Source organism: Heptranchias perlo, chromosome 17 (genome assembly GCF_035084215.1).
Source record: "Heptranchias perlo isolate sHepPer1 chromosome 17, sHepPer1.hap1, whole genome shotgun sequence".
In the NCBI taxonomy this organism is placed as follows: domain Eukaryota; kingdom Metazoa; phylum Chordata; class Chondrichthyes; order Hexanchiformes; family Hexanchidae; genus Heptranchias; species Heptranchias perlo.
Window position 1 is genome coordinate 11290689 of NC_090341.1, and position 27857 is coordinate 11318545.

At 44.0% G+C, this 27857-nt stretch overlaps 1 protein-coding gene and 1 long non-coding RNA gene across 6 annotated transcripts in view; one reads left to right on the forward strand and one right to left on the reverse strand.

Annotated features, from left to right (window-relative positions):
* The window catches only part of LOC137334050 (uncharacterized), a 38126-nt gene extending 16080 nt beyond the window's left edge, over window positions 1-22046 (forward strand). For 2 of the 4 annotated variants that reach the window (XR_010966050.1, XR_010966047.1), the window contains exons 3-5: window positions 11458-11684; window positions 12873-13578; window positions 17715-18276. This is a non-coding gene — a long non-coding RNA (uncharacterized lncRNA). Of the gene's footprint in view, window positions 1-11457; window positions 11685-12872; window positions 13579-17714; window positions 18277-19742; window positions 19961-21547 lie in introns of those variants that run through there. The other 2 variants (XR_010966048.1, XR_010966049.1) reach the window with 2 other exon arrangements.
* mon1a (MON1 secretory trafficking family member A) lies at window positions 1794-19822 on the reverse strand. 2 transcript variants are annotated; one of them, XM_067998480.1, is made up of 7 exons: window positions 19574-19822; window positions 19033-19098; window positions 12888-13033; window positions 8990-9442; window positions 7028-7793; window positions 4664-4811; window positions 1794-3177 (listed from the first exon to the last, which is right to left on the reverse strand). In XM_067998480.1, the coding sequence occupies exons 3-7, from the start codon at window positions 13012-13014 to the stop codon at window positions 3037-3039; spliced, it is 1635 nt and encodes a 544-aa protein (XP_067854581.1). In that variant the 5' UTR covers window positions 13015-13033; window positions 19033-19098; window positions 19574-19822; the 3' UTR covers window positions 1794-3036. The 2 variants fall into 2 exon arrangements, with proteins under 2 accessions (XP_067854581.1, XP_067854582.1); XM_067998481.1 differs by lacking the exon at window positions 19033-19098.
* Window positions 22047-27857: the final 5811 nt, after the last annotated feature.

Genomic DNA, 27857 nt, shown 5'->3' on the forward strand with positions numbered 1-27857 from the left:
CAGCTAATCTGGGTAGGCTGAGTGTGTAAGGGATGAATAGCTCTCTGTAATAAATATCGGGTAAGTGAAGGCCATGTCAGTGCCATGACCACTCGTGTAGAAAGAGCAATGAGCAGAGAATAGTAGTAGTACTGCTCCCTACCCTAAGCACGCATGTACAACATCACTTGGTGTGACGACCCATCAGGCAAATGTACACACGTACTAACCGCACATCGATGGAATGCACTTTCGTAGTAGTCACGTTGGGGAGACATAACTTAACCCTATAAAGATACAGCGCACCAGAGTCCCTTGGGGACTTTTACCTCGTCTTGCTCAGACTAGCGTGAGCAGTTAAGATGACGCGCTTACGGGACCCGATGAGTCCGTCGTTCGTGAGTGAGTCTCGGTACCAATCTCATGGACGCTGCATGTAATGGGTTACATCACTGTTTTGATCAATAAAGATTATTAATCAGACCTCTCAGTATTTCCTCCTGCTCAAACTTGTATTAAGGGAAAGGATAAATGACTATCCTATAAAGCCAACATACAGAATAAACCCTCAGGATATCAGGTGATGCCATAAACTACAAGAATGACAGTTTATTTAGTCATCCAAGTTCCAAAAGCGTGCTGTAGCTTCGAGCCACTTGCAAACTCCCTTGGAAATGTGCATTTTCAATCAACCACCACCATTTTGTTCCTTGCTCTTGCAGCTCTGCATCATGTGACAGGAAGAGTGGTGCTTTTAAGACATTCTGATTCTAGTCTGGGGTCAACTGAGTGGAAGAGAGGGTGTTAGTAAGAAATAATAAACTTTGTTTCATGTTATAACACTCAATGTATATTAAAACAGTCGGAAAAAACCTGCTCGGAATTATTTTTTGAACAGGGAAGTCCATTTCTCCCTGCACTTGCATGATCTCTCATATTCTATCTCTCTCATATTCTATCTCTCTCTAACACACATTCCATGTTTGCAACTGCATTTTATTTTTCAAATCACCTTTTGTGTCCATGGACTCTCCCCTTCAGTTGACTTTTCAAGTCCTCTTTCCGGCAGGCTGGAGAGAGGGAGGACGCACGACTGCTAATACCCCACCGCTTGAAGGAATTATTCCAGGGAAAGCTCGCAAAAAAAAAGTTATTCTCTGTGATCCTTCTATCCTGAGCTGGGAAACGGCTCTCCTCCAGTGAGGTACCATCAGGAGAACGGTCCGTGTAACAAAACCTGTTTACGTTGAATGGATTTAGAATTTTGTTACCACTAACACGGGTGTGTTTTGTTATTCCAAGTTTCCCCATTTCCTGCACTGGTTTTGATGCCTTACAGAGGCCTAATGCAAAGTCTGTCACTCAGGTCTAAGCCTATCACTGACCTCCAATAAAGTGTTATTTCTGCAGGGTGCAATTATGCATGCAGATATGCAGAACAGCATTCTAAAATAAGTAACCAACAAAGGGCAAATTTGGATTTCGTTTTACATCACATTTATCTGTATGCTCGATTTTAATATAGTTTTTTTTTCCTGAGAACAAGCTGCCATTAAAGTAAATTTCTGAGGGAAATTACTGACTACAAACTTTTAAAATTCTGAACGGATAGTGGGTCACATTTTAAAACTGTAATAATTGAGGGTTTGAAAAATTTGTCAAACCTGTGTTGCTCTTCCAAGTTGCATGTTCCGTTCATTACTTCCTAGATAATGCCACCAATTTGAGGTTTTCATGGAAGGATAGCCAGAATCGGGGCAAACTCCGTCCTCACAACGCTAGTAAAAGTGCCAGAAAATCTCCTCATCTCGTAATAAGAGCAGAATTTAGTTTATTCAGTCAGCGTAAAACAAATCCCTTGGTCACAGGCTAAATCTTAGCCACCTTACCTCTTGGGACAGATTTCCCTTTTGTTGTGCTTCACTGGCCGCAGGGTGTTGATGGAAATCGGACGGGAAAGATCACAAAGCTGTAACAGACACTGCCTGGTTTTCCATCAACTTAAATCAACAGAAAATCCGGCAGGTTCCATCGCAGGTGTTACAGCGAACACTGTCAACGGTCCGAACACCAATGGCATTTGAGCAATTCTTTTACTGTTACTGTCAATATTTTTTAACACTGCTTTTCAATAAGTGATTAATTAACTGTCAGAATTTACACAGATTTACTTTAAGCTATAATGTACTGGCTCAATTGGCCTTTTGCCGCTTGGCCTCTTGTCAGAGAAATCAAAGTTCAGGCTTCTGCTTTTCGTGTTGCCCACGGTTTCTTTTTAAATGGAACTTGCGATGAAGCCCTCCTCTTAAATGCAATTCTCTGTACTTTTGGCGGAACAGGCTCACTGGGCTGAATGGCCCACTCCTGCTCCTATGTTCCACCGCCACAGGTTCCATTAGCCTTGGCTTCACTCCCAATCTCATGTTTACAGACTAACAAGGAAGTAGTTTCTGTCAAATGACAAAAATGGTGTTTCGCCGGTTCGGTCCTTGCTGAAGTGCATCGGGCCGTGTGGTTTCTTCCAGGTTTGAGAGATTCCCGTCAGATTTTGTGACCGACAGTTTAGAAAAACAATTGGCGGGTCTTTTTTTTGTGGGGGGGGGGGGATATTTAAATCGAGTTTCAGTGCAGGATTTCTTAACTACTGGTGATAACCCTGGTGCTACCTGCAGTAAACTGCACTGTCCCAGGCACCCCTGACTAATTTGGAGCAGCAGCCATTTTGTATCATTATAGCCAATCCTATGGGATTGTGTATTGCCCCCTATAAAACCACTGAACCTCCAAACATACCTTGAGACCAAGGCTAGTTCAAGGTGATGGAGGATCGGGGGAGGGGACCAAATTCTTAATAGCTGTGACTGAAGTGATTGGTGTAAAGTTTTTACAGTCAAAGTAGTGTTTTTATAAATGGCTGACACCGTGTTTCTCACCCTCCGTCATAAAATCTGTGACTGACATAGTGTTCTTTAAACTTTCAGTTTCCCTGTCGCACAAGTTCTCACGAGTTAGTCAGTTCTTTTTGGTAGGTAGTGAGGGAGTCGATCGGCGCCACTGTCAGTACGTCACTGGGTTGAGGATGAAGAGTTTGTCTTCTTCTTTCCTGATCCACTTCATTAGTTTGGTAATGGCATTTACCGCGGCTGCTTTCGTTCCCAATGGACTAAAACACATGTAGAGTTCAAATCCACTCGTAACCTGCACGGCGAGTGAGAGACAGGACGGGAGTTAGGAATCAGAAATTTCTCCTAATTCAACCATGTCAACCTTTTACTGACGATTCTGTTTATTTCAACTTATTCTTCCCCCTACCACTCTGAGGTGAGGAATTTCCACACGGAGGAGGCAGGAACCTAGATTGTCTGATCGGTGTTATTTTAACGCCAGTCGTAACCCGTTTACTATAAGTGCGCTCGACTGTCTTTCTCACAGTCTCGAGACAGCGTCAATCATTCCCAGCTGAGATGCAGCATGGGCTGAAGCTCCTGTTAAACTGCCCCATCAAACACTCCCAGGTCAAGGTGAGTAGGGATTTGATGCAAAGTAAAGCACCTTCTTCTACACTACTCTATCAAGTGCCCCCGGGTGAGGCACGTTGCAAGTTAGATGCATAATAGAGTTGTCTCGATACAGCCCACCAAGCAGTCTCTGCTTTGATGCATAAAAAGCTCACCCTACTTCTGTAACCCCAGGACAGGTACAGCACAGATTCGCTTTCGAGTTAATTCCCTCTACGTTTACCTATCTAGTATTCCAAGAGTAAGTGTTGCGTGGGCCAGGTGCAGGGTAAATCTCGTTTTACGTTGCCCCATCAAGGGCTCGTGGGCCAGCTTTAACAAAGGTCAGATTCAGAGCAACACTTTCTTTACTCTCCCTCAACCATGTGCCTCAACACGTCCTACAAAGAGCATCATTTACTGCACCAGAATCACCTTTCCATTTCCCACGTATCTTTGGGTTCTAATTAATATATTATTTTAAGTTTGGTAACAATTGATGCCAAATTGTGGACTCTTCAATGGTAGTGTTACAAGACTGTATTCCCAGAGCAGGGCCTCATCTGCCAGGAGTGCTTGGTGGAAATTCAGCTGCCGCTCCCACGATTCATGAACATGTTGGGGGGCGGGAGGAGGGGGTGCTGAAATTGCTGATTTGTCTCCTGATAACGTAAAGCACATAAAATTGCCAGGTTAGTGCTATAGACCCATGCCTATTATGAACTGCATTGAAAATGCCCAGCTTCAATTCGAAGAGAGCTTTGTTCCTTTTTTGATGAATGTCAGAACTTTAACTAAGAGACTTTATATTCCATCGGCTCACATCCAGAGGTGGAAGTACTGGGTTCCAACACAAGATATCATCCACTTTGGCTTCATTCCCCCACCCATCAATTTATTTAATTGATTACTATTTTACCAATTTACTTGCATTATACATTTGCCTGTTAAATTAGATCCAGCAAAATTAGTGGGGTACACGAGGTATCTGGTGGGCTCATTTTCCTGTGATTTGTTTTGGGGGGGGGTTTCTCATTAAGAGTCTTGAGACCTCCTGGGTGAGATGAAGGTAGGGTGGGAGGAGACTCGTGTGGAGTATAAACATAGACCTGTTGGGCCAAACGGCCTGCTTCTGCGCTGTAAATGCCATGTAACGTACTAGAACGTTCCGAGCCTCTGTTTCTTACCCATGCCAAAAGGTTCTCCCTTTGGCCTGCATAATAGATGTACTTCAAAGGCCTTGCAGAGTTGTGGATGCGGCTATACAGATACTGATACAGTTCCAGAAGTCTTTCCTGCTCTGCCCCATCTATGTAAGGAGCTTCAACTTCTGGGCTACAAAAACACAAAAAATTATGTCATTGCTGAATCCAAAAACGTCAAGACAGTTTAGGGTAAGATTCAGAAACAATTGGGGTATATTTTCCTCTGTGTAAAAGTTGAAGAAAGATTCTTCCACTAAACAACCACACTTTAGTAAAAGAACTTTTTTTTAAAAAATTTTGTGCAACTCCATCTCACTGTGAGCTCCAGCTGTTTGCAAAATGCCTGTTGTGTTCACCTATGTTAAAAGTAACTAATTATGAAATGCTTTGGGATTTTTCTGAGAAGATGCTCTCTAAATGCACATTCTTTCTTAACCAGCTGATTGTGATCAAAGTTGTCCCTTGGGGTGGGCCAAAACATCTTGTTTACTCAAAACTTTAAAAAGGATGTTTCTGTTCCTTTTTGGACAAATATCAGAGTGTTAATTTTGGAATCCCCCAAAATGTCTGGCACTAGTGGACCTCCCAAGGCAGTGCCCACTGAGTCAGGACAAAGCAAATTTCCCTGATGCGGGAAGTATGATCTGAAGCTCCGTCTAGTGGCAGAAGTATGTAGCTGCAGATGTGATGGGGAAAATGCAGGAACAGCCTGCAGATTCGAACTCCTAAAGAGTGGAAAACCCAGCAGGCGGGTAAGAGTCAGGAAAACGTTTAAAAACAGGTATTCGTGGCAGGATAATCATACTTTTTCCAAAAGTCTTTTTTTTTTAAGAAAAAAAGATACCCTGGAGGGGTAGAATGGGGGGGAAGACTGCATAATCGAGCTGAGAGAAAACTCTCAAAAGTTTTGTGAATTATTTACTCCAACATAGAGAGAGGGGAAAGGAAGCGGGGGGGGGGGGGGGGGAAAGAAAATGGTGCGTAGTTGTTCCTAACTTGCTGTTGTCCAGGAGGAAAGTTAGGAATGTTGCCGGTGAGATTGTCTGATGTAGGTATGGGTAAAGGCTCAAAGCTCCTTCCAGTGGTAGAAGTGAGTAACTGCAGGAGTGACTGTCCGGCACTGTGGTGATGCACAAATTTAATATTATAGATTGAGAAACCTTGGTGAAGGGCCATGTGCCATAGTGCAGAACGCCACCAAGACAGAAAAGAACAGGAGAGACGTTGAGCTAAATCATGGTTGGGTGATTTGGTTTTTAAAAGCTTGTAGATTGATGACTGAGGGAAGTAATAAGTTTTGAAGTCCTGAGAATTATGAGTTAAATATGGAGACTATAATGTATACGTTAAAACAGTCAATCTGACAATCCGTACCTTCCACAAATAAAATCTATTGATCAGTTTAGGAACAAGTTACTATAATTTCTCACTTGATTTAATGCAAGCTGTGATTTCTTTTGGTAATAAATTTTGGCACATTACTCCAATCATGCTGATAAAATAGCAATGAAAGCATCATATGCTTCGACTAACCCTGTGAAATAGTTATTACGACGCCAATTCTACTCAACAGCAAATCTAGCTGGACAACATTTTCATGTTCCGACAGTTTGTCTTAGCAGAACAGTCCCTACAACTATTTATTTTCTTGCATTGTGATGGTCAATCAGTGTTACATCGAAAGGCAATTTTTGACAGGGGAACTTGGGTTAACTCAAAATTAGACTGAGACTGCCCAAAACCCACTTCAATTTTGGACCTTTTCACCCCATCAGATCTGAACTGAATAAGGATAGCACAACTCAAATTATTTTTTTTTAAACTTGGGTAACAAAAATATTATCCCACTTGCTTTATACTTTCAATATCGCCGTGGCTCAGTGGGTCGCTCTCCCTTCTCTGAGTCAGAAGATCGTGTGTTCAAGTCCCATTCCAGGGCTTGAGAACAAAATCTAGGCTGACACTCCAGTGCAGTACTGAGGGAGTGCTGTACTGTTGGAGGTGCCGTCTTCTACCCTCTCAGATGGATGTAAAAGATCCCGTGGCACTTTTCAAAGAAAAGCAAGGGGAATTCCCCAGTGCCCTGACCAATATTTATCCCTCAACAAACATCACTAGAGCAGATTATCTGGTCATTATTACATTGTTGTTTGTGGGACCTTGCTGTGTGCAAATGGGCTGCTGCATTTCCTACAATACAACAGTGACTACACTTCAAAAGTACTTAATTGGCTGTAAAGCTTTTTGTGACCTCCTGTGGTTGAGAGGCGCTATATAAATGCAAGTCTGTCTTTTATCTAATTTAGATAACTCAGTGTATGGTGCAGAAATTAACTGGTTTCCTACCTTGTGAACAGACCTGAGCTTCTTGATTTATAAATGAAGTGCCTCAGGTCTGGTATCCCCACTTGAGAAACACTGTAAGATGGAGTCTGTAAATCTTCCAGCAACGTCTGGAAGGTATTCCGTCTCTTCATGCGCTCCAGAAATTTATTTTTACAGTTTGAGATGGTAAAGAAGTGTTCCCGGTCAGTGGAGATGAGGAGCAAACACAGGCTGCTTGCCTGATCAAGGTAGGAGATGTGGACATGAAAGAAAGCAGTGGAGTTGAACTTGGGTAGACATATCGGTGTCCAGACCTCGCCATCTCGGAAGGAGGTAGATGCACTGATGAGGTTGAAGAGAAGGTGGAGATCGATGGGATGTAGAAATTGTTCCTTTTTCCTCACCAACGTAACCAGTTGGTTCTGGGCAACCAGAATAGAGAAGACTAGGCTTTTTTCTTTGGCTTGCTGGAGACTGCTGCTGATCGCGTCTCTCACGGAAGAGGCCAACGGTAGGCATCGCACCGCGCACATTAAGAAGCTGGGATCTTTGTCCATTAGATTGAGGAGATTATCTGTTATCCTCTCCGACCCCGAGAGCAGCCGGCGGAGATCGTAGTTCTTTTTCTGCTCGAAGATTCTGTTGAGCTGTGTTAAAGTCAGCAGGCTGATGATCTGGTAGTAAACGTACAGAAGCTCTTTGGCTACTTCCTGCTCTGACTGGCGGGTACGTGCAACAGCCACAAGGACCAGGGGGCTTCGGCGGATAAAAACCACCTTGTAATCCTCTGCGAAAGAAAACGTAGACTTAGTTGTTTTGGGAAGGGCTGGTAGACTGCATAAATATTTCATTTGGGTAAAAATAACAAAAGACGCTCAACACCCTAGAATTACTGCTATGTACGCACTGCCGGTAACTGAAGTCTACGGGAGTTGTGCAGAGAGGTGACGGCAGTGGTGTTGCTGCTGTTCTGTAGAAATATAGGCAGCAGTTGCGGAACTACCGCACGAGTCTCAATATGATGACCAAAGATCTGCTAAACGCAAAGCAGATCTGAATGCTGCTGCCTTTTCTGGTTTCTCTTTCCCTCACAGATGGTGAGTGCCTCCCTACTCCCCATTTAGAGGCTCAACTGCGTATTGCACGAGTCGCAGAGACAACATTGGTTAAAGGTTAGGCCACAATCAAAATGTCTCCCGTTCTCGATGCTTTACTTTAGGGAGGATGTCAAGGCATCTTGAGGGTGCAGAAGAGATTCATTAAGGTGATAGCGAGGATCAGAGGCTTTAGTTGTGGGGAGAGACTAGAATAACAGGAGCTCTTTTCATTAGAAGGTTAAGAGGTCTGATAGAGGGATTTAAAAATGATGAGTTTTGATAAGGGAAAACTTCAGTCACATCTGTTTTTGAATGCTCCCTGAGGGCTAATTATAGAAATTGTTTATGGATGGCTGCCAGTAGGTCTCCACCTACCAGGAAGATGTGTGGCATGAAGAAACTCGAGGGGTGTAGTAAAGAGGGGGGAAAATGGGGAATAACACTGGACGGTTGGGGTACAGGTTCTATTCTCTGCACAGCGCTGCGTTCCTGATACACTCGTGGTGCCATGGGGAGATGCAGAGCAGGTGTCTCTCAGAGAGGGAGGGAAAACCAAGGAGTGAAAGAGTCAGCTCCCTGGTCGATCTCGCACACTTTGTGATGGCAGGTTGATAGAGTTGTTGGGGGAGTTGGCGAACATCCTCTGCCTTCTCAGCCCCAGACAGGTGGTGACCCAATCGAGGGAAAATGTAAGTAGTAGCCACTCCAATACTATTGTGCTGAGAAATAATTATTCTATCTGCATCGCAGAAGGACGGCGGATGTTAAAGTCGTCATTTACATATCCCTCTGGGGAAGGACTTCACCACTTTTACCCGGGTCCAGTACAAGGGACAGCAAGATATGAATTCAAATGAGAAAGGGTGATTGAAACCATCAAACGCACCTGCATGGATGGACTTGATTACATTTTTGCTTGCCTCAATGAAGGCCACAAGAGCTACCATCACCCCCATCGTGGAGGAAAGAGCTTCCTCTGTCCCATAACGGGAATAAATTGGCTTCCCAGCATCGCTGAAGACAAAGATATGCTTCCGGTGCAACCTCCAGGAATCTGTAGTTACGTCCTCCTCCTTCTCGGACAGCACCGATTGCCTGCGTGACCTCCTGGATGACCCCTCGCCCTCTACGTCGCTGTCCCTCATCTCCTCGTTCACATCCATCGCTACTCCGGTCAGTTTTGTGCTCAGCTCGTTGAAATCTTTGCTGATTTCTTCGATTTGGGATTGTTCCGTGGCAGCCTCGTCAATGCTGTCCCGACCCCTCTTCACTTCATCATCTGCGGTTAGGTCTTCGTACGATCTTGTGTGGACAAACATTGCACTCTCTTGTCCAGCACCTAGACAAAGGAGTATATTTATAAAAATACATGCACTTTGGTACCTGCATTGTATCTGGCAGCAAATAACATGAGTAATGACTAACTGGGAGTGAGTTTCAGGCAGTCTTGTAATTGAGGGGTTCAAAGGGTTGATAGATGTGGAATAATAAGTATCTGGGGATGAGCTACAGACTGTATCTTATCATGGGATTCAGGTGGTTTATATATAAAACAATGGAACAATGGATACCTGGGACAAAAAACAATCTTTTCCAATCAGCTCCTTTAGATTAATATGTTAGTACATCTCGCATGGAGTTCACAGGTCAAGAAGCAGAGGCCCAGGAGTGAGTGGGAGGCCAGGTATAAAAAGCCAGTGTATATTTTTTTTTAAAGATATACCTGAGATTGAGTTATGGGCTGCAATCTAATTGAGCAGCTGCTTTAGTGAAATACTGAATACCTGGGAGAAAAGTGTATAGCCACGGTAAATTTCACGATAAACATATGTTGGCTATCAAAAAAAATCTTGCATTTATAAAGCGCCTTTTGATGTAAAACGTCCCAAGGCGCTTCACAGGAGCGTTATCAAACAAAATTCGACACCGAGCCACATGAGGAGATGTTAGGACAAGTGACTAAAAACTTGGCCAAAGAGGTAGGTTTTAAGGAGCATCTTAAAGGAGGAGGGAGAGGCGGAACGGTTTAGGGAGGGAATTCCAGAGCTTAGGGCCCAGGCAGCTGAAGGCACGGCCGCCAATGGTGGAGCGATTAAAAGCAGGGATTATCACTTGATGATCTTGCAGTGATCATGTGACAGTTGTCAATTCTTCAGTGTGAACATCAACAGAAGTACATTATTCTGTAAGCAACCGGCTTGAAATATTTGTGCATGCACATACAAGATGTACTTACACTCAGGATCTCACATGTACGTGTACACACTATTTGGGTGCATTTTTATTCACTCATATTTTTGGTTATCCCTTGTGGTCATTAAGAGGAAGGATGTCAATTCTGGGAAGTGAAACATTTTCCTCGCCTTGTACACAGGACAAGTATAACACGGGTCAGATCCAAAGGCACCATCGCTCCACCAGCCTCACTTTTCCGTCTCCCATGCCAGCTATTCCTTGTGACCGCTGAGTGAGATTTGCCAGTTCACTGCCAATTTGTATTAAAATATGAACCGTTCTGTGTTGTGGATTTGTATCTGCTGGTAATGGGATGGAGGCGGTACCAAATTCATTTCACGTAGAAATCCTTACAGCAAGAAGAGGAAGAAAAGAGATTCTCGTTCCGTCAATCTGAGCTGAATCAAACCTGAGTCCCAGAGGCAAAAGTACACTGTTCTATCCAACAGTACCACTCAGCTCTCCCTTACTACAGAAATGTTTCTTAACTAATAGTGTCTGAATGAAGTTAAAAATTAAAATTCTTTTCCCCCACTGCACCTCACCCCTATGTAAACACACCATGAATCAGTGCCCAACAGGGGGACCTGCTTCTAGGCCTTTACCAATATCATTTTATAAACCAACTGTTAGGTGTACAAGGTCCTGCAGTCCTCCAAAAGGTTAAAGGGTTCTCCTCCTCCTCCTCCCATTGTTTAAAGGTTGTCAGGCTCTGATGATTCAAAATCGACATATCTACATATGTTATTAAGCAGGAAGCTATCTCTACTTGCTAAGGTCGAACTGTACTTTGTCCTCTGGGATTAGCCAGTGTTACTAGGAGCCCAGGGTGTGTACTGTTCAGTCAGCAGCAGGCTGTGTCCACACTTTTTAAAATTCAGGACATCGAGTTCAAAATAGAATTGTTGGCACAGCTGGATGTACGGAGCATTTTACTTGAAAGTAAAGATGGCCAAGATTTTCCGCTGTGATTTTTTTTTTTCCCCTTTCATTCGTTTTAACACAGGAAGATTGTGGGCTGCCAAATGCAGAAGTGGAAAACCCCAGCCAATACATTGTTAAACAGATGTAGAGAGCCAGCACTTGTAATATTTGCAACAAGTTCTGTTTTTATTTCAGATTTTCAGCCTTTGCGGGTTTTTTTTTAAATCTGTCCTTAGAAAATCACTCCACGTGATATCAAGAAACGGCTGAGTGCACTGGATACAACAAAGGCTATGAGCCCCAACAACATCCCGGCTGTAGTGCTGAAGACTTGTGCTCCAGAACTAGCTGCGCCTCTAGCCAAGCTGTTCCAGTACAACTACAACACTGGCACCTACCCGACAATGTGGAAAATTGCCCAGGTATGTCCTGTCCACAAAAAGCAGGACAAATCCAATCCGGCCAATTACCGCCCCATCAGTCTACTCTCAATCATTAGCAAAGTAATGGAAGGTGTCGTCGACAGTGCTATCAAGCGGCACTTACTCACCAATAACCTGCTCATCGATGCTCAGTTTGGGTTCCGTCAGGACCACTCGGCTCCAGACCTCATTACAGCCTTGGTCCAAACATGGACAAAAGAGCTGAATTCCAGAGGTGAGATGAGAGTGACTGCCCTTGACATCAAGGCAGCATTTCACCGAGTGTGGCACCAAGGAGCCCTAGTAAAATTGAAGTCAATGGGAATCGGGGAAAACTCCAGTGGCTGGAGTCATACTTAGCACAAAGGAAGATGGTAGTGGTTGTTGGAGGCCAATCATCTTAGCCCCAGGACATTGCTGCAGGAGTTCCTCAGGGCAGTGTCCTAGGCCCAACCATCTTCAGCTGCTTCATCAATGAACTTCCCTCCATCACAAGGTCAGAATTGGGACTGTTCGCTGAGGATTACAGAGTGTTCAGTTCCATTCGCAACCCCTCAGATAATGAAGCAGTCCGTGCCTGCATGCAGCAAGACCTGGACAACATCCAATCTTGGGCTGATAAGTGGCAGGTAATATTCGCACTAGATAAGTGCCAGGCAATGACCATCTCCAACAAGAGAGAGTCTAACCACCTCCCCTTGACATTCAACGGCATTACCATCGCCGAATCCCCCACCATCAACATCCTGGGGGTCACCATTGACCAGAAACTTAACTGGACCAGCCACATAAATACTGTGGCTACAAGAGCAGGTCAGAGGCTGGGTTTTCTGTGGCGAGTGACTCACCTCCTGACTCCCCAAAGCCTTTCCACCATCTACAAGGCACAAGTCAGGTGTGTGATGGAATACTCTCCACTTGCCTGGATGAGTGCAGCTCCAACAACACTCAAGAAGCTTGACACCATCCAGGACAAAGCAGCCCGCTTGATTGGCACCCCATCCACCACCCTAAACATTCACTCCCTTCACCACCGGCGCGGAAAATAAACCAACAAGAACCTTAAATGTTTACCTTCTCCAAAGAGATTAAGATGAAGTGTTGGAAAGTACAGTTTAATCATCAGACGCAATCCACACTCAAATGAGAACTTTGAATGTTTCTCTCTCTCTCTTTTTCTTGCTCTAGGTAAGATTTTCTTACCTGGCTCTGTGCCTTCCACCAGCCCGGGAGTGGGACTTTCCGATCTGTTACTGTGCTGGAGTTCAGCTGGGGCCAAGGAGCCATTGACCTCCCAAGGTACTTTCCTGTGGTGGACGTCAGCCTCCATGTTCTCATTCCTTGGGTGACTGTAGACAGGCAAAAGGATATCAGCTGTTAAGGGAAGTGCCTATATACGTGTATGTATATATGTGTCTGTATATATGTCAGTCTGTGTTGAGCCTTCAGCGATTAGAAAGGTCAAGATATCACATTAATGACAAGGTAGTGTCTGAACTGATCGTAGAGGATTGAATTACACTTATAGCCCCTTTCTATGTTACAACAGTGGCTACGCTTCAAAAGTACTTCATTGGCTGTAAGGAAAATCCTGGGGTCATGAAAGGCCCTATATAAATGCAAATCTTTCTCTCTCTTTATTTCTCTCTTTCCTCGTGTATTCCGTCATTATAACAGATTATCAATTAAATATACTGAACTCTTACATAATTATAAATGTTATATAGAGATGATCACAGCCCACTGTCTCCTTATTCTTGATATGACTCAAGCAAAGTTTCATGGCATTGCTACTGGAGATTTCAACACCAAATGGCTGCTCCCAGGATAGTTCTTTACCATCAATTTCAAGACATGCAACATAGCTGAGAAGCGAGTGTGAGTCCACATACAGGTATGTCACTTTTATAAACTTTTAAGATTATGTACCAATTTGAATGAATGTAGTCCCCAATTTAATTTTTTTTTAAATCATGACAGACCATTTAAAATCTGCGTAGAAAGGCTGAGTGCACACTGGCTCTGGATTTATTTGAGTATGGACATTGCATTTGTTCTTTACCTCAGTAATGCAACATTTTGCTCCTGAATTGGGGAATTTTTTGCTTACCAAGCAGGAAAGATGTAAATTTGCACCAAACACTTGTGGGTACAGCATGGGTCAAACGCAGAGTAAACTTTACTCTGCCCCAGCCTCAGAAAGGCCAGTTTTCAATTTCCCACACTAGACCTCTGAGTGAGGTTGCCAACTTAGTGGCAATTATTATGAAATTTGGGGCAATTTTGTCCCGTGAGTCCATGGTCAGTACAAACTGGATTGAACGGTCCAAACTCAGTGCACGAAGGACTCTCACAACCACCCTTGTAACCTTTCTGAGCAAGACTTCCAATGATGTGGTGGCTTTTGCTCTCTGGGCTTGTGTTCATTAGGAACAAGGCTGAAACGGCCTACTCCTGCTCCAATTTCTTATGTTCTTATGTTCTTATAACCATCTTACTTTAAAATCCTACAGTCCATATCAAATAGAGATGAATTCAATACTTGTTTAAGCACAAGCTAGCATTATAGTACAAGATGTTGGTGTGCCAGGGCACTATGGGTCTTGAGAGGCAAAACATAAGTTTGTGTGGAGTTTCATACAGGATGCCGTTTGCTGTCAGCCATGCTGTCGTAGAATTATAGTGTAGAGCGTAGATACCATGCAGCACTTCCTTCAGCGAGGGAAACAACAAAGGGAAACAACAGCAAAGGGAAACAGCAAGTACAGAGCACTGGCAGGGTTTAGGAGCAGGTTACTTACAAACCTCCTCCACAGCGGAACTGAATGGTACTTTTGAGCTGTAGTCACTGTCGTAATGTCGGCAATTTGCAGACGGCAAGGTCCCACAAACAGCATGACCAGTCAATCTGTTTTAATGTTGGTTGAGGGATAAATATTGGCCAGGACACTGGGGAGAACTCCCTTGCTCTTCTTCGAAACAGTGCCATAGGATCTTTTACGTCCACCCGAGACGGCAGTCGTGGCCTCGGTTTAACGTCGCATCCAAAAGACGGCATCACGAACAGTGCAGCACTCCCTCAGTACTGCACTGAAGTGTCAGTCCGGATTATGTGGGCAAGCGTCTGGAACGGAGCTTGGACCCACGACCATCTGAGTTGGAGGCAATAGCACTACCAGTAAGCCACGACTGACGCAATATTCATATTCATAATCCTTGTAAAATTAGTTCAGGCTTCTCTCTCACTCTCGGTTAAAATAGAAGACGGGGAAATTTAATATGAATGCTTTAACCATTTGTTCGATAATACACCACAGCATAATGTCCAGGTTCTAGTGTTTTGATTTGAGGCTTACTATTTTTGACAAGTTTTGGGAATAACTACCATGGCACTTTCACTGTGCAACATTTAAGTCAACAGCCTCCTAAATGTCACCTTTTACTTCAAAATCCCTTAAGGGGAATGCATTTGCTTAGAATTTGGTTCCTAATTAAAGTACTCTGCAGATACAAGTCTAAGCATTGGCATTCAAGGGGCAAGTTCCTACAACTGCTGGATGCAGTCTGCTGCAAAAAACGTTGCCATAAAGTGAGGCCTGCAAATGGCCACTGCCACAAATATGGGAACTACTTTTGATTGAGGTTTTATATGTCTAATACGTTTGTAGCAGTAGACTTTGCATGACCTGTACTATATTGCAGGGTAGTGTAGTGGTTATGTTACTGGACTAGTAATCCAGAGGCCTGAACTAATAATCCAGGGAACATGAGTTCAAATCCCACATATCCACTTTTCAGCAACTATAATCTGGATAGTAATCTGCAGCGGGAATCCTGACTGATTTCTTTCTTCCCACTTCCGAGTCCAGGGACACCTAGTACTGCTCCTCTACTGAAATCAGCTAACTCTATACGGACCAGGGATTGAACCTGAGGAGTTCCTGGTTTGTGTAGAATTGTGCAGCATAACACCAAGGTGTGCATCTGGGAAAGCCAGAACTGTCTCTAGGCAATGTAGGACCATCTGGGAAAGCCAAGATCACACTCCAGACAAGGCAGGACCTTGGGAAAGCAGAACTCACTCTTGTATTCAACTGACATTACTGTCCCATCTTCACTATTCCCAAGTTGTAAAGTGAGTGTGTGTGTGTGTATATATATACTTTTGTGTCCTACAGTAATAAAATTAATTTATTTTAGTTAGAAATGGCTGGTAACAGACATGGCCCAACAGAAACTATACTTTATCAGGCACTTAAATATGTTATGAAATGTAAGTTATAAACAGCAATTATGGAAAAATGAATGTAATCTGTTATTTGAGGATGTGAAAATAAGGTTCCCTAGCTCATATACTCATACTTGTGGTATAAAGTTGTGTGGAAAAGTTGGATGTTACAAGGAGACGGGCATCATTCAAATAGACCCGCTGTCCTTTAGCGACCAGACAGATGAAGAGTAAATGGGTTCTTTTAGAGAAATGTAATCAGTACTAAAAATAGCAAAGATGATTACACAAATGAAGGGCATGTAAACAAAACACAGCTGGAGGGTGTGCTAGTAAGTCAGATATAGGAGTCATCCCATGGTAGGTCAGCAATTGACATGGCAAAAAGAACAACGGTGTGCATCAATATATCAGCAGAGTGTAGGTATATTGAGATAATACTGATTCCATGACACCACACTCCAAGTATGTTTATCACTGTAAAGTTATGAGAAGACAGGGCCATTGGAAAGGGATCAAAGAGTAGTACCAGGGATCACCCTTCAGTAACTCACCCAGTGGCCATTATCCATGCATGGACTTCAGGCTGAGCGTCAGTACCCTATCAGACTGTGGCAGGCATCACAGGAGAGCCAGATCCTTTCCTCACTCATCATCTGCACACACACACACTTCCAGCAAGGGTCTCTGTATAGCGGTCAGGAGTGGGAACCCTGACCAATTTTCTCTTCCCGAATGAATGGGTGTTGAGGCCCATTGTACTGCCCTCCTCCTTCCCCCTCCCCCTTCCCCCTCCCCCCTTTACACTGGATGAAATTATGTAACTTAGCACGGAACAAACATGTGGCTTAGAGGCTGTGATATTAGCTCTGAACCATCTAGACAGCATTTGTAATGTATATCTGGTGCTTTCTGATTAATCACACTGGCTATTTTCCCCAGAATTTTTAGAATATACTGGTAAGAAGTTCTGACGAAGGGTCATCGACCTGAAACGTTAACTCTGTTTCTTTCTCCACAGATGCTGCCTGACTTGCTGAGTATTTCCAGCATTTTCTGTTTTTATTTCAGATTTCCAGCATCCGCAGTATTTTGCTTTTGGTCAGAGTGTGCAACTACACCACAACAATTGACGTAACGGGGTAGAGTTTCTGCTAGAATGAGCAGGCTTTTTCAGCGCAATCCGGCCGAATCAGCGCCAAACATCACGGAATTTCAATGTACACTGGCCGTAAATTACGTCCGGTGTAATTCGAGCTTCCACAATCTTTTGTGCTGGCTCAAAAATAAACGCGCTGAAGCCGGCCCCGCCCGCAAAACTGGCTACCCACCCCCCCCCCCACCGGATCGAAATAACGAGGATGGTGATTTTTCCAGCAATTGCGGCCGTTCGATGAGGGTCTTCAAATTGAGCTAGTCTTTTTAGGCACACAAGCACTTGTAGGCACGTTTTAAATGTTAGTAAATTAAACATTTTTTAATATTTAAGAAGAAACTGACTAGTGTACACCAGTGAAACTAGTAAATGGTCCAGTATTATTTATTCAGCTCATTTTCAGTGATTTGAAAATCTGGTTACTCGTAGATGGAGGAGAACTTGGAAAAGCAGAAACTTGACCCCAGCAAATTCAATGCAAACGTATCCTAAAATTGTGGCAAAACATAACCTAAAATTGTGACAATAGGAAGTAAGATTTGTGGGCAGGAAGTGTATGCCCTAAGCAAAGTTTTTAATATATCAATGTTTCCACACGTGGCATGGTGCCTTTGTGTTCCAACATGCACACCTTGTGACCCACCAGGTCAATTCCCAACATCAGCTGAGCCACCAGGAGGAGACAACACTGAATGGGAGGCAGAGAGTGAGAAAAACTCCACACTTCTCCTGTGCACCTGCTAGCCACCAGCTGAAATGTAGCATTGGTAAGAGCCTGGGACTAGACAGTAAGCCCTCTTAAACAGGAAACGGTATGTGCCGATGCGTGGCCTAGCATAGCAGGGACAGAAAGTAGAAAGCAAGAGAGAAAAATACATTTTACAATGAGGGAGAGGAAAATAGAGTGAACGTTTGTAGAAGTAAAAAGAACAGTAACATAAAGACTATGGAGCAATGTCCAGTTAGTTTCCAAGTGATTCCGTATTGTATCTTTAATGAGTTTTAGATTTCTACTGTTAAACAACACCTCACTGTGGACACTGCATAATGAAATTATTGATCATATATATAAGATATTGGGGAATTCTACCACAGGTCAACACCATTTTACTTCTAGCAGCTTTATCATTGCTATAGGCAAATATCCAGTGCTTTACATTATGCCTGTCGTATGCTTTGAATCCACACCACTGCACTCCATTTTGCCTCAAGCTAATTTTGTTATTTGAAATAAATGAATTTTATGTATTCTAATTGGATTCACTCTTTGCTATTCTGTCTCCTAAGAATGACAATTAGATTTTAAAAACAGCATCACATAGGAGGATCAATGGGTACCCCAGTGATCACCTCATTGGCCTGATTTTCATTCCACTGATATAAAGTAGGGGCGATCTGCTCCGCCAGATTACCACCCAGACGGTGAAGACAGAAATCCACCCCATCATCTTTTCAATTCATACAATCGTACAGCATGAAAGGAGGCCATTCAGCCCATTGTGCCTGTGCCAGCTCTCTGAAAGAGCGACCAATTAGTCCCACTCCCCTGCTCTTTGGAAAAATTTGCAGGGCTATTGGGCAATGAAAATCTTCTACTCGGTAAAAATCTACGTTTCCATCCTCCAGAATCAGCGTAGGTGGTCACCTGCTGGTGGCTGCTCAACATGTAATAAGTTGTTGATCTCGGTCGCTGACTTTCTTGGGTGCTGCCAAGTAGAGGGTGGGTGCTTCCTTCACAGGGAGGAAGTTGGTAGATTAAAAATATAAATCAGAAGGCGAATCACCCATGCACATCTATAGCTGCTAGTTACAGAAAACATTACCCCCCACCCCTCTCCTGCCCGGCCTTTCGGCTGGGGAATGGTATGTGACATGGGGGAAACTTCAAGGTGGAGAGCCAAGACTAAATAAATAAATAATTAGGACAGAAATAAGGAGACCACATATTTATGATCTTCACTCACAAGCAGCTCTGGTTCTGGCACAGAGACTTTATTCATCAGCTCTCGGTTCCTCTTTTCAGCACAAATCTGGCGGGTAATCACAATCGCCACATGACTTGATCATTTTGAATCAAAAATTCCAAACACACGTGGTTTAACCCCCTGTCCAGATAAATAATTGTAACTGCAAACTTAACACTAATCCAGCACTGTTATGAGAGAGGCGCAGTCCCAGCCATCTACTGTTGATGGTCAGGTACACTCTCTTCCCTTCCCCCTCCACACACAACACATGCAAATTACAACAGGGACTTACCGCCTTCACTAATGCATGCAAATATTTATAACGCAATATTATTATTGTTAAATAATTATCTACTTGGAATTTGTGCCGATAAGATTCTGTCCAATGTTGAACCAACTAAGGACGTACACGAAATAACCAATGCGATAAATATTGAACGGCAACTTTTCCCTTTCCCCCTGCCCCTTATCGATCATTAATCATTAATTCCCGATGATATTCACTGAGACAATGCAATCGATTCCTACTGTCACTAACCTGCTCAATCTTCAGGCCCTTTTTTTTTGTTGCAGATTCTGGAAGGACTGAGTTTGTTTTTTTTTATATATATAAATGCTGTTGCTATTTTCTCACACTGTAAATTTTATTTCCCCCCCCTCCAGTTCCTCGCTGCTTTGCTTTGATGGTTTTTGATTTTTTTTTGCAGAGCGGGCGGGTTCCCCCTGCTTCTCCTTGGCGGTGCGTTCAAAGTCCAGAAGGACATCTCACTCCTCCTCGGAAACTTGTTCCTTGCATCATAGGGGTCAAAGCCAGCATCGCAATGAGGAAGCGCCTCTCTTCCCTCCCCCTTCTGCAGCTGGCTGGGACTTGTAGTTTACAGCTGTTACACCATCGACTCATGATGTGGAGATGCCGGTGATGGACTGGGGTTGACAATTGTAAACAATTTTACAACACCAAGTTATAGTCCAGCAATTTTATTTTAAATTCACAAGCTTTCGGAGGCTACCTCCTTCCTCAGGTGAACGATGTGGAACGATGTTTTTTTTTTCCCCACATCGTTCACCTGAGGAAGGAGGTAGCCTCCGAAAGCTTGTGAATTTAAAATAAAATTGCTGGACTATAACTTGGTGTTGTAAAATTGTTTGCAACCATCGACTCAGAGCGGGGAACATTCATATCTGCCTGTACTGTTGGTTCCCACATTTTCATTTCTTTTCTTTTCCCCCCCCCACCTTTCTTCCCACGGAACACATCTGTATTCACCTGACGAAGGGGATAATCTCCGAAAGCTTGTGATTTTAAAATAAAATTGTTGGACTATAACCTGGTGTTGTAAGATTCCTTATATTTGTCCGCCCCAGTCCGTCACCGGCATCTCCACATCATTCTTAAAATTAGATCTAGGTCATTGAGGAGTGAAATCAGGAAGCACTTTTTCTACACAAAGAGTAGTAGAAATTTGAAACACTCTTCCCACCCCAAAAGACTATGGTTGCTGGGTCATTTGGAGCTTTTAAGACTGACAATAGATAGATTTTTTTTTTGTTAGTCATGGGATATGGTGCAAAGGTGGGTAAATGGAGTTGAGATGCAAATCAGCCATGATATAATTGAATGGGGCAGCAGGCCCAAGGAGCTGAATGGCCTCCTCCTGTTCCTATCATTCCACGGGCCAGCGGATAGCCTATATTACTGACACTTTAAGCCAGGCCAAGCGTCTGCTAGTTTTAATGTCCATACTCTTAGCTATCACATGACCATAAAGTCCTGTAGCTGCAATTTGAAAACATTAGGTAACCCACCAACTACATTAAGCAGGCAGGAATTCATGAGAATGTATTAAATGGCACATATAGGACATTAGTCAGATAACAGGTGGTGATTTGCCATCCGACTTGAGGGTAAATTTTCTGCATGCAGTGCACCCAGTGCAGAGGCTTACCTACTGGCAGTACATACCAGGAAATTACATACAGGGCAGCCCACAATTTTTTATTCAGAAACATTAACGGTTTGAAGATCACAGGCTGTGTCCTTGCAATTTCTCAATACACAGTCGCAGCAGGCAAGACTACATTGGAAGCACACAAGTGAAAATATTACCCTTTAGTGTTTTGTTTTTCTTGGAAATAAAATCCCCCCCCAACTTTCACTTGGGCTTTTCCCCCCACTCAACGGGGTTGATTTTGACTTTTAGGGGACCGACTGGCGGAGAATCCAGTCGGCTACCCATACCGGCGATGAAGAGGCGGCTGCAATTTTGAGGCCTCAGAGGGCATTGTTGGTGTATATTGGGTGTTTTTAACTGTATTGTGATGGCACAGAGGGTAGTTGGGTGTGATGAGGAGTGGGTTTGTCTGATAGTGTATTGCTGATGTTCATTGAACGTTTGCTGGTGTTACCGGGTGGGATTGTTGAGTGTATTTTTTTAAGATTTCCGGAATAAATATTTATTGAAATGCTGTATTACAAAAATGATACCCTGTCTCTTTTGCTTCACTGTGCCAGATAGCAGAGAGAGAGAGAGGAAAAATACCTAAGTGGAAACAAGCTTCCACAACCAGATTTACCCCAGGGCTGCCTACTTAGGAGACGCACCCCAGCACTCTTCACAATATTGGCGTATCGGCGGCCTCATCCCACCCACTCGCTCCACCTTCCGCCAGTGATGATCCCAGTCAAAAATTGTGTATTATAGCCACATATTCTGTATCAAACCATGTCCTGAGACAGGAAGAACTTGCATTTATTAAGCACTTCACGTCACAGCATAGCCATGATTTGTATGTGTACTCATTGTTTTTACATACACAAAAGTGGGAGAGAATCAAGATGATGGAGGTGCAGATCAATCCGAACTGGTTTGAGGGAGCTTTTACCTTCCAGCTCTGAACCACCTGAACCCCTCAATTAGAATACAGCCTTGTAATCGTTCCTGGAACCTACTCTTTTATGTGTAAACCTTAATTAAACTGGAGCCTACAACTCACTCCCCAAGATCCATTATTCTGTGTTTAATGACTATACATTGCTTTTATTAATGCTCTGTGCTTGGCTCGCTGGGTCATGTCATGTTGTTCTGAATAATAGTTCTATTGTTGCAGCCAAGGAGTTTATTTGCATTTATCATGGGCGTCACTAATATTTAGAATAAAACACAAACAAATGAAAATAGGAGCCAGAGAACACAGTAAAGAAGACTGCAATGAGAAATCATCAAATTAATGCTACATGATGCCATAAAGAACCTATGGATTACTGTCAACTTTTGAAAAGAAAACATTTTGGTAAGAACTGTTACGTTTAGATACTGGAAGTGTTGTAGAAATTCAGTCTGAGCCTGTGTGAAGGGAGGACGAGTTGCTTTTGTATTATTTGTTAATTTTTCTTTTTTTAATTCTTGTTATTGTTATTTCTTTTCCTTAAGTTATTTTTAAGGCTTCCCCTTTGTCATGTTGCCTCTCTGGGCAAGATAGCGGGCAGCTCTCTTCCAGGCTCCTGCCTGTGCCAGTTAACAGGCGGTGTTACAAGTTTAGAAATTAGGTCAGATACAGTGGTGTGGCTTATCTCATTGCACCATACCATTGTTCTCCTCACTTATCAAGATAAGTCGTAGGGATCAGCCATAATAAATTCAAGAAATGTCAGGGTGCGATATGGCAGCTAGAATGTAGGTTTGCAACTATGATTCTCTACTGGATAGGTTCCCTATATTGACACTCCGCCCCTGCTGAAACCCTCATCCATGCTTTTGTTACCTCTAGACTCGATTAATCCAATGCTCTCCTGACCAGCCTCCCATCTTGCACCCTCCGTAAAATTGAGCTCATCAAAAACTCTGCTGCCCGTATCCTAACTCACACCAAGTCCCGTTCACCCATCACTCCTGTGCTCGCTGACCTACATTGGCTCCCAGTCCGGCAACGCCTCAATATTAAAATTCACATTCTTGTTTTCAAATCCCTCCATGGCCTCGCCGATCTCTATCTCTGTAACCTCCTACAACCCTCCGAGATCTCTGCGCTCCTCCAATTCTGACCTCTTGCGCATCCACCATTAGCGGCCGTGCCTTCAGCTGCCTAGGACCTAAGCTCTGGAATACCCTCCCTAAACTTCTCCATCTCTCTCTCCTCCTTTAAGACGCTCCTTAAAATCTAGCACTTTGACCAAGCTTTTGATTATCTGTCCTAATATCTCTTTATGTGGCTCGATGTCAAACTTTGATAACGTTTGATAACACTCCTGTGAAGTGCCTTGGGAATTTTAGTATTTTAAAAGTGCTATATAAATGCAAGTTGCTGTTGTTGTATGTTATCAGGAAATGTTTTTGAGCACCTCTTCCTCAAAGATGAAAAATTGGAGGGTATATTGAGCACATCCTGATGTTCAGTTACAGAATAACATTGGCAGAGGTCTGGGAGCACTCCACCTGTTTGAAACTTTCTACTGGGAAATGCTTTGGGGAGAATTGAGGGGGTTAACGGAGAGAAAAACGGAATATAACTTATAAATATCCATTTGTCACAGATTTTATAGAAGCCAAGTGACAACCAGAAGAGCGTGAGGTAACAGCCATCAATGATCAAAAGTCTGACAATCAAACCATGTCTGACAATCAAACCATGTCTGACAATCCTATTTTTGGACATGTATCACACCCTGAGGCAAAGAGCAATGCCGGTACTGGGAGCACAAGTGAAGAAGAACCAATCAACTTAAACGTACAGACGTACATCAAAAGTGTAAAGCACAACCCATGGAAAGAAAATCCTGCTGCCACCAGTCAACTGTACAAATCTCCAAAAGACATCAGCTTACTAAAGAAGAACCCCACTTGTAATGTTGTCGCTACACCGGGAAGAACACAACTGCCACAGATTATGGACAAATCTCATCCATCAAGTAAGGATTTGAGAACAGTTTTTCGTGTTTACAGTAATTATTATTATCCCTATATCGATTGAGCTAAAGGATAAGAAGGGATTGATCACAATAATAGGGGTATTCTACAGACTACCTAATAGTGGAAGGGAAGTGGAGGAAGAAATATGTAAAGAAATTGTTGAAATGAGTAAAAGACATAGAAGAATAATCATGGGAGATTTCAACTATCCCCAAATGAACTGGTAGGGAAAGGGAACGGAGTTTATACAGTGTGTACAGGACTCCTTTCATACCCAGTACATAAGAAGCTGCATTTAATGGGAAGCTAGATAAGTACATGAGGGAGAAAGGAATCGAGGATTTACTGATAGAGTTAAGGTAGGGTGGGAGGAGGCTCGTGTGGAACATAAACACTGGCACAGACCAGTTGAGCTGAATGGCCTGTTTCTGTGCTGTAAATTTTATGTAATTCTATGTAAACCCAAGAGAGGAATCACTGCTAGATCTAATAATGGGAAACGAACCAGAGCAGATAAGAGAAGTAAACGTAGGGGAACATCGAGGCAATAGAGATCAAAATATAATACCGTTTAAAATAAAGATTGAGAAAGATATATGTAAAACGAGGTCCAAAGTAGTAGATTGGAAAAAAGCTGATTTTGAGGGAATGAGAATGGAACTAGGGAAGAAAAACTGGAAAAAAATATTGGCAAACAAAGAGATAGAACAGCAGTGGGAAATATTTAAAATACTGATCAATAGAGTTCAGGAGAAATATATTCCGCTAAAAAACAAGAACAAACTAGCCAATAATGAAAGACCAGAGATAAATAGAGAGATAAGGGCAAAATTGAAACTAAAGAAAAAAGCACATTCTAATTACATAGATAATAAGGGAGAGGATGGCAAAAGGGAATAATTAAATAAAATCTGGAATTAAAATACTAGTACCAGTAATCGTGGCCATGGAACTACCGGATTGTCGTAAAAACCCATCTGGTTCACTAATGTCCTTTAGGGAAGGAAACCTGCCGTCCTTACCCGGTCTGGCCTACATGTGACTCCAGACCCACAGCAATGTGGTTGATTCTTAATTGCCCTCTGAAATGGCCTAGCAAGCCACTCAGTTGTAAAATCCCACTAAAAGAAGTCATAATAAGAATAAAACCGGACGGACCACCCGGCATCGGACCACGAGGCACCGGACACGACAAAGGCAAACCAAACCCAGTCGACCCTGCAAAGTCCTCCTCACTAACATCTGGGGACTTGTGCCAAAATTGGGAGAGCTGTCCCACAGACATAGCCATACTCATAGAATCATACCTTTCAGCCAACGTCCCAGACTCTTCCATCACCAGCCCTGGTTATGTCCTGTCCTACCAGCAGGACAGATCCACCAGAGGTGGCAGTACAGTGATATACAGTCAGGAGGGAGTGGCCCTGGGAGTCCTCAACATTGACTCTGGACCCCATGAAATCTCATGGCATCAGGTCAAACATGGGCAAGGAAACCTCCTGCTGATTACCACCGACCGCCCTCCCTCAGCTGATGAATCAGTCCTCCTCCATGTTGAACACCACTTGGAGGAAGCACTGAGGGTAGCAAGGACACAAAATGTACTCTGGTTGGGGGACTTCAATGTCCATCACCAGGAGTGGCTCGGTAGCACCACTACTGACCGAGCTGGCCGAGTCCTGAAGGACACAGCTGCTAGACTGGGCCTGCGGCAGGTGGTGAGCGAACCAACGCGAGGGAAAAACTTACTTGACCTCGTCCTCACCAATCTACCTGTCGCAAATGCATCTGTCCATGACAGTGTTGGTAGGAGTGACCACCGCACAGTCCTCGTGGAGACGAAGTCCCGTCTTTGCACTGAGGACACCATCCAACGTGTTGTGTGGCACTACCACCGTTCTAAATGGGATAGATTCAGAACAGATCTAGCAGCTCAAAACTGGGCATCCATGAGGCGCTGTGGGCCATCAGCAGCAGCAGAATTGTATTCCAGCACAATCTGTAACCTCATAGCCCGGCATATTCCTCACTCTACCATTACCAACAAGCCAGGGGATCAACCCTGGTTCAATGAGGAATGTAGCAGAGCAAGCCAGGAGCAGCACCAGGCATACCAAAAAATGAGGTGCCAACCTGGTGAAGCTACAACTCAGGACTACGTGCATGCTAAACAGTGGAAGCGACATGCTATAGACAGAGCTAAGCGATTCCACAACCAACGGATCAGATCAAAGCTCTGCAGTCCTGCCACATCCAGTCGTGAATGGTGGTGGACAATTAAGCAACTAACGGGAGGAGGAAGCTCTGCAAACATCCCCATCCTCAACGATGGCGGAGTCCAGCACGTGAGTGCAAAAGACAAGGCTGAAGCGTTTGCAACTATCTTCAGCCAGAAGTGCCGAGTGGATGATCCATCTCGGCCTCCTCCCGATATCCCTACCATCACAGAAGCCAGTCTTCAGCCAATTCAATTCACTCCATGTGATATCAAGAAATGGCTGAGTGCACTGGATGCAGCAAAGGCTATGGGCCCCGACAACATCCCGGCTGTAGTGCTGAAGACTTGTGCTCCAGAACTAGCTGCGCCTCTAGCCAAGCTGTTCCAGTACAGCTATAACACTGGCATCTACCCGACAATGTGGAAAATTGCCCAGGTATATCCTGTCCACAAAAAGCAGGACAAATCCAATCCGGCCAATTACCGCCCCATCAGTCTACTCTCGATCATCAGCAAAGTGATGGAAGGTGTCGTCGACAGTGCTATCAAGCGGCACTTACTCACCAATAACCTGCTCACTGATGCTCAGTTTGGGTTCTGCCAGATCCACTCAGCTCCAGACCTCATTCCGGCTTGGTCCAAACATGGACAAAAGAGCTGAATTCCAGAGGTGAGGTGAGAGTGACTGACCTTGACATCAAGGCAGCATTTTACAGAGTATGGCACCAATAAGCCCTAGTAAAATTAAAGTCAATGGGAATCAGGGGGAAAACTCACCAGTGACTGGAGTCATACCTGGCACAAAGGAAGATGGTAGTGGTTGTTGGAGGCCAATCATCTCAGCCCCAGGGCATTGCTGCAAGAGTTCCTCAGGGCAGTGTCCTAGGCCCAACCATCTTCAGCTGCTTCATCAATGACCTTCCCTCCATCATAAGGTCAGAAATGGGGATGTTCGCTGATGATTACAGAGTGTTCAGTTCCATTCGCAACCCCTCAAATAATGAAGCAGTCCGAGCCCGCATGCAGCAAGACCTGGACAACATCCGGGCATGGGCTCATAAGTGGCAAGTAACATTCGCGACAGACAAGTGCCAGGCAATGACCATCTCCAACAAAAAAGAGTCTAACCACCTCCCCTTGATATTCAACAGCATTACCATCACCGAATCCCCCACCATCAACATCCTGGGGGTCACCATTGACCAGAAACTTAACTGGACCAGCCATATAAATACTGTGGCTACGAGAGCAGGTCAGAGGCTGGGTATTCTGCGGCGAGTGACTCACCTCCTGACTCCCCAAAGCCTTTCCACCATCTACAAGGCACAAGTCAGGAGTGTGATGGAATACTCTCCACTTGCCTGGATGAGTGAAGCTCCAACAACACTCAAGAAGCTCGACACCATCCAGGACAAAGCAGCCCACTTGATTGGCACCCCATCCACCACCCTAAACATTCACTCCCTTCACCACCGGCGCACTGTAGCTGCAGTGTGTACCATCCACAGGATGCACTGCAGCAACTCGCCAAGGCTTCTTCGACAGCACCTCCCAAACCCGCGACCTCTACCACCTAGAAGGACAAGAGCAGCAGGTACATGGGAACAACACCACCTGCACGTTCCCCTCCAAGTCACACACCATCCCGACTTGGAAATATATCGCCGTTCCTTCATCGTCGCTGGGTCAAAATCCTG